Consider the following 13,884-nt stretch of genomic DNA (forward strand, 5'->3'; position numbering starts at 1 on the left):
TGATGCTTAGATTCACCGCAGCTGGCTGGGCAGTTAGATCTGTAGGAGGCCAATGAAACCCGAAAAACAAGCTGCTGAGGGTGGAGGAGCTGCGAGGCGACTAGTGCAGCCATCCAGATGAGACGATAAAACAATCTGAGGTGGAGCAGGCATTTACATCCCACGAGAGAGAGGAGGTGTGATCCCTCCTGCAGCTTTCATCTGTCTTTACTCACACTGAACCAGGAAGAGCGGACGCTGAATCTGCACATCTGGAGCGTCAGTGATAGTTTGTTATAAACAAGATATTTATTACGGAATTACCAGAACAGATGTGAGGGAGCAATAAAATCAACACTACAGGTGGATAATTTTTACCTAATAGATATCACAATGAAAGCCATCCAGTAAGTTATTTACATTAAAGACAAAAAAATTTTGTATCACAAGTTTTCAGAAATCTTATGTTTAAAAAGGCAAATTAGGCATAATATATAACGAAGAATGCACTAATATGCATACATTTCAAGCCAGTTTCATTTTGTTTGAGGTTTTTAATAGAGGGAATATATTTCTTTATCACTCCATAAATCAGAAAATACTGTCAGAAGCCTTTTTAGAAATCAGGCTGTAAATGAGATATGAACAAACCCCTCTGTAAGAACTATAAAAATATAGATAGGATCAGTAAGTAGGGGCTATTGAAGTGGAGATTGCAGGAAAAAAAAATAAAATCTTTGATATATTGAAGAGCAAGAAAACAAATATATATAACTAACAAAATACATACATGGTTTTCAGTATGAGAGGTTTTCTGGAATTTTATGTGTATTAATTGACCAGTTTTTCTCTGACTATCTCGTTAATGTTGTAAATAAAATCTAACCTTGTTACTTTGTTAAAGACCACAGACGCAGCTAAGTCTGATGCTTTCTCTGATATTATTGGGTTGACAATGATGACTGTGGATAGGACTCTTGGAACACTTGCAGCAGTGTTGATTCATTCATGATGTAGACTTTACACACATTTTTTACTTTATGAATAAACATGAATCAGCTGCAATCTGCTGCTGGTGCTGTTATTTCTGTTTCCACAGTATTATTATCATACAATGTACTATTACAATGAAGCTGTTTTACACAAAATCCTGGCTGTTCTTTTATGCAGAGTTTGACTGAAGTGGTTTAAACTTCCTTGTATGATGTCCGTGTAGCACCTCACTCCAAAGTACTCCATTTAAAGGAGAGGCAGATCAGAAAACAAACATTTTTAAGACAGGTGACATGTTTGAAATGTTTTGTTGTTTAGAGGATCATGGTTAGGCATCATCATATAAGCCAGAAATTAGTATTTTCTATGACTGTGATATAAATGTTTTTATGAAATAATTAAAGTTCTCTAGGCCTACAGTCAAACTTCTGTTCTGTCAGTAGTTTTTGAAGCACCAGACTCTACATGCCGAGTTTAAACGCCAGGTAACAGGTTAAAAAAAAGGTGGAGAAACTCCTGTTTTAGGCAGTTCCTTTTATTTTGTCCGCCCCATGGAGACATGATGGAGGAATATCTTTGAAAAGTATCGGACAAACTGTTCTTGTTTTGTCTCATCTGTAATCACTTGACATGACTTGATTTGCAGAGGTCACACTGACTGCCCACTGAATCCACAGCAGTCTGAAATTTCAGAGAATTATGTAAGCTCCACTCTGGGCTTTTTATTCCCACATGGATCAGATTTCTCATCTGGTGGCAGAATGATGACCTTTTTCTTCTAAATAAAACAGAACGGACAAGATTAAGTGAGCGTAAGCAGAATATCTTTACTCTGCAAGTTCTCCTAACAGTCCAAAACTCAAAACGTATTCAGTTCACACAGTGAAAAGAAACTCATTTACACACTGGAGATGCTCCAACCAGTTTTTATATAATTTAATGACCCAAAATATAAATCCTAGATCAATTTTCTGTTCAGACATGTCAGAGCAAGTCCCAGATAAGTCTCACATTGTTTGAGTCAAGTCAGAGTAAATCTCAAATCACTGGAAACAAGTCTTAAGTCAAATCTTTTGTGGCAGTCATTTGAGACAAGTCTTGTGACTGCAGACAAGTCTCAAGTCATTAAAGATAGGTCTGAGTTGAATTTCAGATTAAAGCATTCTAACAAAAGACAAGTCTCAAGTCACTTAAGACAGGAGTGAGTAAAGTTTCAAGTTCTTTGAAACAAGTCCAAGTCAAGTCTGGACACATTGCAGACAAGTCTCAAGTAAATTACAGCAGATCAGAATTGAGAGAAGAAGTCTCATGTTACTGGAGACCCAAAGTTATTTGAGACAGGTCCAACTTAAGTCTCAAGTCACTGCAGACAGGGTCACTGTAAAAAGTCTAATTTTTTTCAAAAGATCTGAGTCGACAATCAAGTCTCATCTCAGTCTTAGGAGAAGCCAATAAACAGATTTTCTGAAGAGGTGAACCTTTGAAAAGAACTCTAGAAGAGGAAACATCTTCCACTGCTTGACTGTTCTTTTAATCATTTTGTTTTGTTTTACACTTAGTGCTTACATCATGTTATCGCCACATTAAATTGTGTTATTGTGATTTTCATCTGCACGTGTTTGTACAATAAAAATGTAGTACAATTCAATATTACTGTGTACTCTGCAGATTATATATTGATGGGTCAGTTTGTAAGTATCGCCTTTCCTCACACACACACACATACACACAAGTCTGGTTACAGTCTGACAGTTTTCAATAAGAGAATGTATTATTGAAAACTGGGTGGATTGCAAATTGAGGCCATCAATATGAGCATAAAGCACAAAAAGCTTTATTAACACTGACAAAAAAATACCCAATGACGACGTTGACTCCAGACAGCTTAACGAGGTCGTTATTATCAGACACACTAATGAATTGCCGCTACATTGTGCAAATTCCCCTCGACTAAATTCCATTATCCACCCTCTCCTCCATCTTTTCTCCTTTCAGAGAGAAATTACATTGGTTAGCCAACAATAGAGAAATCAGGTAATTGAGACAGATCAGCCGGTGGACGCCTCCAGCTTACATACATTGGTTTCAGGCTCATTCATTTCAGATGTTAATATAAGGTGAGGTGGAGACATACAAGTTTCATTCACTGCCTGTGGGAGATCACCTGCCCCTTGTTGACAAGTAAGATTAGATTTATGTCAGGATGGTGATTTCACTCCCTAAGTTTGGTACAGAAAGAGATCTTTCAAGTCTCTATTCATTTCAGTCAGTGGAGAGAAAGTGGAGAGTCCAAGATGTCTTGTGCCGGAACATTTATTGAAGCTTGGCCAAGATTTATCAATACATCTGTCATGACATGATGTCGCCCCAATTCTGAAGAAGATGCCCCAAGATAGCGACACAACTAATCTGTGTTCCTAAATGGTAGTCTATAAACAAGGAAATATGTTCACCCTTAGTGATCTAACATTGTTATCTGACTCTGTAAAGGCTTCTACGTTATGTACCTATCTGCTGTGTCAAATGACTGAGACAGCCCTATACCTTTTCTCTAGTTACCATAGTAATTATCAGAATGGTGCCTGCTTTAAACCCCCAAATGTGGCATGCCGCTACACTATTACACTATTACTCAAGTAATTAGAGATGTGTAAAAGTCCCAGTGTTGAGGCACATCTCTCCAGAAAAGCAGCAGTTCAACCACATTCACTCTGCAGATTCACGCCAGTTACTGTACCTTGACTACTCTGTTTGTACAACATACCTGGTGTGTGCACCGGGATCAACTGATGCAACGTTTTACGAAGCATGTGTTGTACATTCGGCTTATAAAGCTTCTTAAATGGATGCTCCGATCAGAGCTACTAAAATAGCAGCAGACTGTGTAGATATTTATGGTTCGCAGAGACCTCCTCTTCTTCTCCTTTGTCTCGGAGATGATGCGTTTGTTCCCTCATATGAACCATCTGCTGCTTGAGTTTTGTCACCGAGTGGTGTGATATTCAGAGTTAACACTTCAGAGAGTGAAAACCAGCCTCAACATTAACACGTCTTGAGAATGTGCAAAGATCAGCTGCAGGAAAACTAAGTGAATATTTCTGGAGACCTCTGAAGCCTCTCAGACACACATAGATGTTGTGTATTTCTTCCTCTTCTCTTCCTCAACCTAGAAACTTTTTGTATCAACAAGCACGAGGATGTCTTCATCACCTCATTCTGTCTCAGAGGATGAGTTGAATCAGATCTACCTGATCAATAATCTATCACAGTGCAGAATGATTCAGTCTGCAGTGAAACACAACAAATCATAGGGTTAGATAAAGTAAACAAGAACACAAGAGAATTGATGATTGGGATGATAAAGCACAGCAGGGGGTAACAAATATTTCATGTCAACTTTCTCCTTAGCCCAACCTTACTGGGAAGTTTTTTCAAGAATGGGATCACTGGAAATGTTCTACAGCTGATACAGTTAAAAAATAGATAGATCTTTGATAACAAAAACCACTAAAATGTTAGTGGTCGGCTAACATACATTCAGTAAAAAGTGTATCTTCACACACTAAAAAAGAGTTGTAGCTAGCCAGGGTTTCTTCAAGATGCACACTAACCTGACATGTTTCAGGGCCAACCCACACTGCCTGACCTACAAAAAATCTGCTTATCAACATCCTGGACCCAATCTGACCCAAAAGCTGCAAAGTTAATGCATTATAGCAGAACAATTGTCAGGACTGAGTGCCATGTGGTCTCCAAGGGGCTCATCCTGCAGCTAGAAGTTGTCCAGAGCCTCTCTTGTTTTCTCCGCCCACAGTAGTACAGTCATGGGAAGATCTCGGCTAAATGAACAGACCAATTGTTCCAAATGTGTTTTTTATTGTTAAATAGTGGTAACCTTTCATTAAAGACACGTCTATTCACACAAACACAGAAGAGAAAAACTAAAAGACTAAAACTTAATGACTTTTCATTGACTACAACTATCAAAACCTTTATCTAAAGAGTAAGATTAAGCTGCTGTCATGAAGGTTGAAACGTTGGTGTTGATTCAACAGTAAGATCGTTTTGGCAGCTGTAGTTATAGTGCTGGGAAGGGTGTCTAATATTTTGTCCACATTGTCCCATTTCTATCAATAAGGATAAACTACACATTAGACACACTACTCGGTACAACACAATTTAACAGCACTGCAAACTGAACTGCAGCCTCTAAAATGCCCATACAGTTAAATCAACACCTGGAAACAAAGACATTAAATCCTTAATGAAGGTAGAACTTACTGCAGAACTGTTGAATTAGACTGCATTTGTTTTAACTAGTTCTACCCAATAAACTGGAAACTGTGTGAATATTATCGCTGAGCAGATAATGTGCTGAGTCAGTGGTCTCTCATAATGACACAGCATAATCTGATTGAACGTGAGCTGAGTCTGTAAAAAAAATTCTTTGATTGACTCTGTAGGATTTACTAGCATGTGGCTACGAAGTATTTAATGATTACAACCCCTCACCTCACCGTCCTCTTCCTAACATGATGGAGAAACTATGGTGGCCACAAAACATAAAAGTTTCTATCTGGATCCAGTGTTTAATTTGTCCATTATAGGCTACATATAACATGACGCTTCAACATGGCGGACTCTGTGGAAGAGGACCTGCTCTGTCTGTAGATATAAAAGGTTAATTCTAAAGTAACAGAAATCAAAACAACTCTTATTTACAGGTGATTACACACTGAAACACACAGTTAATTTCTGCCATATTGTGTTAATAGAACCTTTAAATCTGACACAATGGACCTTGAAGTGAGTTCCAGTAGTTAGTGACTTCATTTTTCACAGTTAGCTTTGTGCATATTGTTAAAAATATTACCATTCACTTATGTATATAGTCTTTTTGATTATTGCAGTATCGTATTACTACTACTATTAACACCATTAGCTAGTCATAGCACTAACGTACCACATGATTAATACAGCTTAGCTGATGTTTGGTCACTTTTTACACTCGTGCTTGGAAGAACTACCAAAAAATTTAAGTGATCTTGTAAAGCTCCAATTTAATTTCTGGATAAGGGGTTTAAACTGTACGCGTCCACCTTATGTTATACATACATATTTACAGCTCACAGAGGTGAACTTAGCCGATAAAGAGTAAAGTGAGGCTGAGCAAAAGTCTATAGTGTTTGCTGCATGACTCAAACTTGTTGGTGCTTTTGTTCATTTTAGCTAAGCTAAACTATCTGCCTGGATAACAATGAATCAGATCAGCACTTATATGTCAAAGTATCACTCAGAAGCTAAAAAGTTCAGTTCTAACACATTTGCTGTTTTGTTAACGTGATGGTGCCATGTTGTTTTGGAGTGCAATGTCCCAGGCAATGTCACAGATGATACTGACTGACAGTGATACTTTTCTTTTTCTTTTCTTTTTTGGTTTTAAAGGCTGTTGTTCTGCTGGAGGGTCAGTTCCCTTCCTCCTTCTGGCAGTTTATATGGAACGATGTAGGAAGGTTCCTTCTGTTTTCATTCTTCCCTCTGTTTGTTCTCACCTCTTTCATTTCTTATTTTGTGTTTTTGGCCGAGCCTGCAGCAAGCTCATAAACAGAGACTCTGCTTCTGTCTCTCCCACGCAGAGATGGAAATATAACGCAGCAGCATGAGCGACTGTCGCAGCAGAGCGTCCTCCTGGAGACCAGGCCAGCCTCAGACTGCGTGATACTGTGTGAAATGGATGTGCAAATATTATGCAAATGCACCACGAGCATATCACAGTTTCAGATGGAGGATCTCACCTCTGAAACTCTCAGCAAAGCTTCAGAAGAGGGAGGAATTTTATTAACCGCACAGCTTCTCCGAATCAAGACAGGACAGATACCGATGATTAATTTATTCATATAGCTCTCCAACACCTAAAAATACTTGTTTCCTTGTTTGTCACATGCTGCTCTTCTTAAACACCGCCATGCAAATGTACAATGTGATCAATCGATGCCCTGCTGAACTGATTAACACAGATCCTGACACATCTCATCTTGTAATCACTTCAGTTACTGGATAACATTAACTATTTCCTCCTATATCTTTGCACTGTGTTGTTTTTCCCTGAAGGTTATGTTAGTGTGGGCAGTATTTATTTGAGACGGGGTGCCACAGTAACACACAGTGGGGGATTCCGACAGTTTGAAATGAGCCTGCTGTGAATTTATTTTCTACACCATCACTGTCAAAGTCACTTCTCTGTGGTGATAATAAAAAGATTTAAAAAAAGGATTCAACTTTTTATTAACTTTGGAAAATACAGCAAAGATCAAAAAACAGTGGCACACAGTATCTGGTGTTATTCATTAGTTTCTATCTAATTAATCACAAGTACAACTGTGGGGAAATCATGTTTCACTTTCAGACAAACTCCTGTGAATCATACCAACACGATGCATCCAGTGTGTTAACATCTTTTGATCTTTTTCTCTCTGAAGAAAGAATCAAACTTGAACTACAATATGGGTAACCACCCCTCCCAATGCACCTCCAATAGACGTTGTTTTAAAAACAGGCAAAATTTAAAGCTAACTTAACAGGATGTGAACAATTTGTCTTTGCTGACCCTTAGTGGATCTGAGATATTTCGCATCTGAGATACTTCTCCCTGTGTTTTTAATGTAAGAAATATAAACGTGGACAAAAATATGACTTCATTATCTTCACTGCATTACAGCGAGAATGGTCGCTAACCCTCCAACACTAACATCAATAATAATCTGCAGGGACGCTGGACGTCCGTCGCAGTTAGAAAGGCTGCAAGGATTGGTGGGACCACATTATCTCCTTTCCATTTAGATAGTCTGAACAGCTCCTATCATGGTGGCTATGTAAATACTTTCCGATCATTTCACTCAGTTAGGCACCTTTCTCAGCAAAATAGACTATTCGACCGGACCCGGGGTGTACTCTCATGACATCACCATGGGGTGTGGTCAAACAGATGCAACACAACAGTCGTGCTGGCTGTGGTCAGAGGTAAAACTAACATGAAACTTTCAACATCAAAACACTGCTGTTGTCAAGCATCTCTTGGAGTTCCTCCACCACTGTCCGAGGGAGTGAGGAAACCAACCCTACAGCCCACTTAAGTTTAGACAAACTGGAGGGCCCGCTGACTGCTAGGTAACACACTGACTATGCTTATGTATCTCATACAAGCACACTTCAGAATATTCTAACTATCCCTTTAAATCAACCACCTCAACCTGACCCACAAAACTTATAGGCGCACAAAGGGCAGGATTGAGTGCTGCAGTGCTCTCCAAGGGACTGATCCTGCTGATACACACAGCTAGGGAGCTGTCCAGAGTGCTGTCTTTTCTTCTGTCCTCCACCCACAGTTGTGGGAAGATGTAGGGTAAATGAACAAACAAACTGTTCCAAACGTGTTCTTTATTGTTGAACACGAGCAAAACAACTAACCCTTCATTGGAGATCTGAACTCTGTCTCTCCCTCTCTCTCACACACACACACTTCACATCTGCCTTTGACCTAATGTCTGGCTGCATTGTCTACATCTCCAAGATTTAACCTATTTCAACGTGCCTCCATAGTTGACAGCATGCTCACTGGATGTGTTTGTTGTTGGATGGCATGGCACAGAGAGAGGGGAGGAGAAGGTGAACAATTGCACTTTGTTTATGAAGGTAATAACTTTGTCACTTGACCTGCTTGGCTGAGCCCATAATATTTTCTAATAAGTCGACCTGAACTGATTGACATGCAGACAAAAAACAGGGTTTAAGAAGTTCACTGAATGACATGTTTACCAAGTCAATTTTATTCATACAGCTCAGAATCATAAGTCATCAGTATGACACCCTCTGTCCTTAGATCCCTAATGCAGATGAAGAAAAACTCCCCAAAAACTTCCCCCCAAAACGAAGTTTTACATCCTAAATTATAAGTAAAGAGTGTGTTTGTATTACATTACTGTAACTGAGGTCATGTTGCAGACTAAAAACCAACCCCTACAGTCAGCTCCTGTTATCCGTTAAGGTCGCAACGGCAGCTGAAGGTCGTGACAACGCTGCTGAGCGGCAGCAGGGTGAGGAAACCTCTGCATCAGCAAAATCTGGCTGTTCCCACCCTACCACCCAGAGCCATCGCCAGCTAATTTTAGATAAGTGATGTTGTTGGGCCTTTCTGTCCTCATTAAGCTGGCTGGGCTCTAACACATACACATGAATCATGCAGCTCATCACTAATTTAACGCAGTGGAATTTGTTTGCTGCTGTGCAAAGCAACACGCCACCTCCAGATACAGTTTGTCTGCACATGCCGAAGAAGAGGAGGCAACAGATGAGATGAACTCAACGCACTGCAAGAAACATCCGTCTGACAATGTTATCTATGCTGTATTCAAATCAGAGGGAGGATGAAGCTAATGAAGAACAGAAGACTGTAAATGTTTACAACACCACTAAGCATCATCACATTTAGGGCTGCTAGTCAAGTCCGTCCAAAGTCAAACCCTTGGTGAACTCGTGATTAAAAAATCATGGACGGAGCCAAAGACAATTATTTCTCTGTGTCACCGTGATGACTCATCGTGTTGTACTGATGGAATAAGTGCTGTGGAAACGTACATTACAGTTAGTTTATAAAGACATGCAGGAAGTGTTAAGTTTTGCATCAACAGTGAATGAAAATAAAGGCAGATCAGTAAACGGGGGATCCTGAGTGAACTATGATCAAACGTAAAACAGACACAATTCCTCCAGTTTGTTCACTTATTCTCTTAGCCAGGAATATTTAACTTGCTTTGCCCAGGGGGCGCTTTTGTTTTTGCCAGGGGCCAGTTTAAAATAAATACTAACATTATTTATAAGATGACTTCAAAGTTGGAATCTCTTTTTCCTCTTTTTCACTGAAACTAGCATGTTTTGACTCGTGATGGAGCCTGATGTTAGCAACCTTGGATACAGTAACTGGCAAATTCAACACGTTGATTAAGTGGCAAAATGAAGACCATCTTGCATTTGTCACCAATGAACATTCCAAGTAACAGATAAAGGACATTACTGAACATCTAAGAAATCCCCATGGGAATCAATGTATTTTCACTGTGAATTAGAAAATGGATGACGGGCTAAGACCAAAGGCACAATGGTAAAACAAACAGCTCTCGGCTACAACTTAACCAAAGGTCATGGTGCTTTACCAATCACAGCAAACAGGCAGTTTGCATTCACTCCTGTTGTCAAAGCTATCATCACCACTAAAGAAAACCTGTTAATCACTTCAGGATTTTTAATCCACTGAACACTGATGTAAGCAGACTGTGAAGCCATCCAGCAGTCCACTCACACTGATTAAACACTTTATGTTGACATCCCTCTCGTGTATACCACACCTGTCTGTCTTTTCTTTTCGATGTTCTGATTCACATCTACTGCAGGAGAAGTAAATGATGTTGTCATGAATACCGAGATATAAGGTGGGAAAAAGAGGAATGTTTATCACAGTCGCAGAGTGGGGTTTTATTTCTTCACCTTTGCTACAAGTTCAACGTATAGCCTCAGCCTCAGTTGCGGCCAGATTCATAAGAAGTGCACAAATTGTACTTTTCTTTGCATTTTCCAAAACACCAAAACCTTCTAGTGACAACACCTGGAGAAGACGTCATCATACCTCCACACCTGCTTTTCCAATATTTGTAGAGGTTTGTCCTTTTTATTTTTGGATAGACTCTTGTATACTGATCAACTGCCAGATTCCGCATTGTCATTTTACAGCTGCTAAGGGAACGTTAAATCTTAGTAAGCTGAAACAGCTGTTTCTATGATAGTTTGTCATCTATTGCAGCAGTGGTGACAACCCAGATGTTGACCAAAGTTTAATCACAACGAGCTGCAAGCCCATGATTCTAACTACAGGCAACAGAAACGTCACCCATCAGCATTTTCTTACCTTAAACAGTCGCAGGATATTGGCTACCATGATGGATACAGAGCTGGCCGATGCCCCGATGACACCAACCACTTTATCTGGCTTGGCAAAGATTGGCGGGTCTCCATTAGCACAGCGGACGTCAGAGCCATCCCTCTCGATGAGTGCCTGAACGAAAGTGAGCGACTGCTCCAGGGCGTAGGTGTCACGCGAACACGTGTCCAGGATGCGTGCCCCAAGCGTCACGTTGGGCAGCAGCTCCGGGTCCTTGTTGATGAGATCAATGGCGAACAGCATGGCCTCCAGCCGATGGATTCCCTTCTCCTTCTTCAACTCACCACAGGGAACGCCCCTCTCGCCACGAGCGTGCACGGGGAACAAGCCACCCAGGATGATGTCACCATCCAGCCGGATGGAGTGGGCATACTCCTGCTGGGGTTGTTGGGAGTCTGTCAACACAGCAGGCTTCTGGGAGGCGGTACCTAGCAGCCAGCAGCTCTTAAGCAGAAGCAAAGAGAGGAGGCAGTGGCCTGTAACACTCAGGGGCCTCGAAGCCCTCGTCATTTTGTAGTGGGTCACGCTGCAGTAAAAGGGAGCGGTGATAGGATCGCACGATTAACAGGCAGGTGGCTGCAGCGGTGGTGTGGCAAGGACGGGACGAGCCAGAACATGGAGTCTCCCGTCACCCAGGGCAGGGTCAACTGCGGCGGACGGTCCCACCTACGAACTCCGACCCTGATGTTTTCCTGAGGTACAGGCTCCTGTATCGGACATAGCTGTCTGAGGCAGCAGGGGAAGCGGAACTTCAGGGCTTCAGCAGCTCCAGTTTCACATTCTTCCAGAAACCTGTTGGAGATTCAAACAGATGAGGAAACAATCAATACATGATCAATAAACCAGAAATCTGAGCACAGATGCACCCACACCCCCAGCACCCTCCAACCCACCACCACACAACACCCCGGATAAACAAAACAAGCCTTCTGGTCAGGAAAGAAGAAAAAAAAAAAACAACATGATAGTGAAGTCCGATGTCAGTAAATAAATTAAGTACAAAATATGTGCTGCTTGTAACACATCTCTCTCTAGTCTGTCTTGTCTCTTGGGCTGTGTGGTCTATGATTTTGTACTGACAATAGAATAGCAAGAGTAAAATCCAACTACTTATTACATTTGATAAACACTAACACGCAACAGTGTTTCCTTCCAGGAGCAGCAGCCTCTGGGGGGACCAGTCCAGGCAATATGTGGGCAACATCAGTTTAAAACAAGACAATGGTTCACTCGTCTCTCAGTCAAGGTTAAATTACAACTTTAACAAATGGACTAATGTAGGTGGAAGCAATGGGTTGACACTGACTATTCATTAAATATTAAAATGTTAATTAGCTGGCCATACTGGACAATATGGAAGCAACATCTCATCAAAGGTTTGTGGTGGAACAATCAGTTTTTTATCTGTTGTACCTGTTTAAGCTTCCTGGCTTCATGTTTGAGTCCTTCACCAACCAAAAGCTGCAGCTAATTACGATGGCCTCATGTATTCTCTGTAAGCAGGGAGTGGGAGAGACCAACTGTCTGTACTGGAGTAGGGGGTGTCCAGCATTGGTTTGGTCTTCTTACATTATGTCTTTTGATTGTAGTGAGAAGACAGCCAGAGAAGACATGTAAACGGTGCCGTTCCGCTTCCGTTCCGCGTCCGGTGTGAGTTGGCCTTTAGCGCGCCATTGATTTGCATAGAGGAATTCTATAGCCGAATTATTCCTTAGTACAAGTATTTATGTACGTTAGACTGTTCTCGTTCCTGAGCGGAATCCAGAGGAAAATACACTGGTAACGGGACACGGGACATCTCTTATATGCAACAGCAGCTTGTCGCTATGACAGGGAATATATGTAGTCAGATCTGAGTTTACGTGTGACGGTAACGGAGCACACGGACGAGAGACATCTGCCTGGGGGTGACCCGGCGTGGCACGCCATGCGGCCGTGATACGTGACAAGCCCCTACAGTCCTGGAGCTGAGAGTACTGCCAATTTTTACCTGATTTCTGACACCTATTTCATAAACGTATCGTTATTTTTAATCATCAATCAACACTTTCTTCTTTAGTCTGACAAACTTAAAACACATTTATTTTGACTTTAATAGCAGCGGCGAGGTTGTCACTGGGTGGTGCTCATATTTGAAAACATGTAAACATGTCCTTCCGATCCAAAGGACAGAACCAGTCCATCATAGCAACGATTCATGTAGCTCGAGGGTACCTCCCTTTTCCGGTTTGGTTACAGTTTTTTCCAACAGTGTGCAATTGGTTAGACAAAAATCCTAATACGAATAAAGTGTGTGCATCTGGTGCAAAAGTTGATTTTGGTTGCAGTGCGGGATATATGAGGTATTTTGCAGTTAAGGTGTGTGGTTTGGTGAATTGTGTTAGTATTTTGATAAAACCAGCCTAGTTTGCAAAATTGTGTTTAAGCAATTGTAAAAAAAAAAACTGTAATGTCGTTGTCGTTTATGACCAAGGTACTTTTTATTATTCTGTTTTCTGGGCATAATGGACACAAGCTGAAACCAGAAACGAGTCGTTTCTTCGTTTTTTCGTTTTTGACAAAAAAACGAAAAAAACGAAAATTCGGCTCAATTTCTCGTTTTCTGTCCCAATCACCAAAAACAACATTCCACTTCCATATTCCGTTTTAGTGGTGGGCGGGGCTCGTACGCTTCTTTGCCGGTACTCTTCAAAATAAAAGTTTTTCGTTTGACAAAGTTATTTCTTTATTAAAGGGTGACCAAACGTCTCTTTTGGCCGGACTTTTTTATGTCCGGTCTGGGCTCCTGAGGATTTTTTTTTCTTTATAAATTCGTGAAAATGTCCGGTTTTCAATGACTGGCGCGTTTGCAGGCTGTCCTGTGGGTGGACCTGCGACACACAACACACACACACAACACGGGGGGTGGGGGGGGGGGTGGG

The 13,884-nt window shown here is 41.0% G+C and overlaps 1 protein-coding gene across 2 annotated transcripts in view; it reads right to left on the minus strand.

Annotated features, from left to right (window-relative positions):
* Nucleotides 1–11,806, minus strand: part of grm8b (glutamate receptor, metabotropic 8b) — a 125,072-nt gene extending 113,266 nt beyond the window's left edge. Inside the window, exon 1 of one of the 2 annotated variants that reach the window (XM_027273216.1) lies at nt 10,931–11,806. In XM_027273216.1, the coding sequence (XP_027129017.1) occupies nt 10,931–11,473 (543 nt within the window). In that variant the 5' untranslated portion in view covers nt 11,474–11,806. The remainder of the gene's footprint in view (nt 1–10,930) is intronic. The other variant, XM_027273215.1, reaches the window with a different exon arrangement.
* Nucleotides 11,807–13,884: the final 2,078 nt, after the last annotated feature.

Source organism: Larimichthys crocea, chromosome XXI (genome assembly GCF_000972845.2).
Source record: "Larimichthys crocea isolate SSNF chromosome XXI, L_crocea_2.0, whole genome shotgun sequence".
NCBI classification, from domain to species: Eukaryota; Metazoa; Chordata; class Actinopteri; family Sciaenidae; genus Larimichthys; species Larimichthys crocea.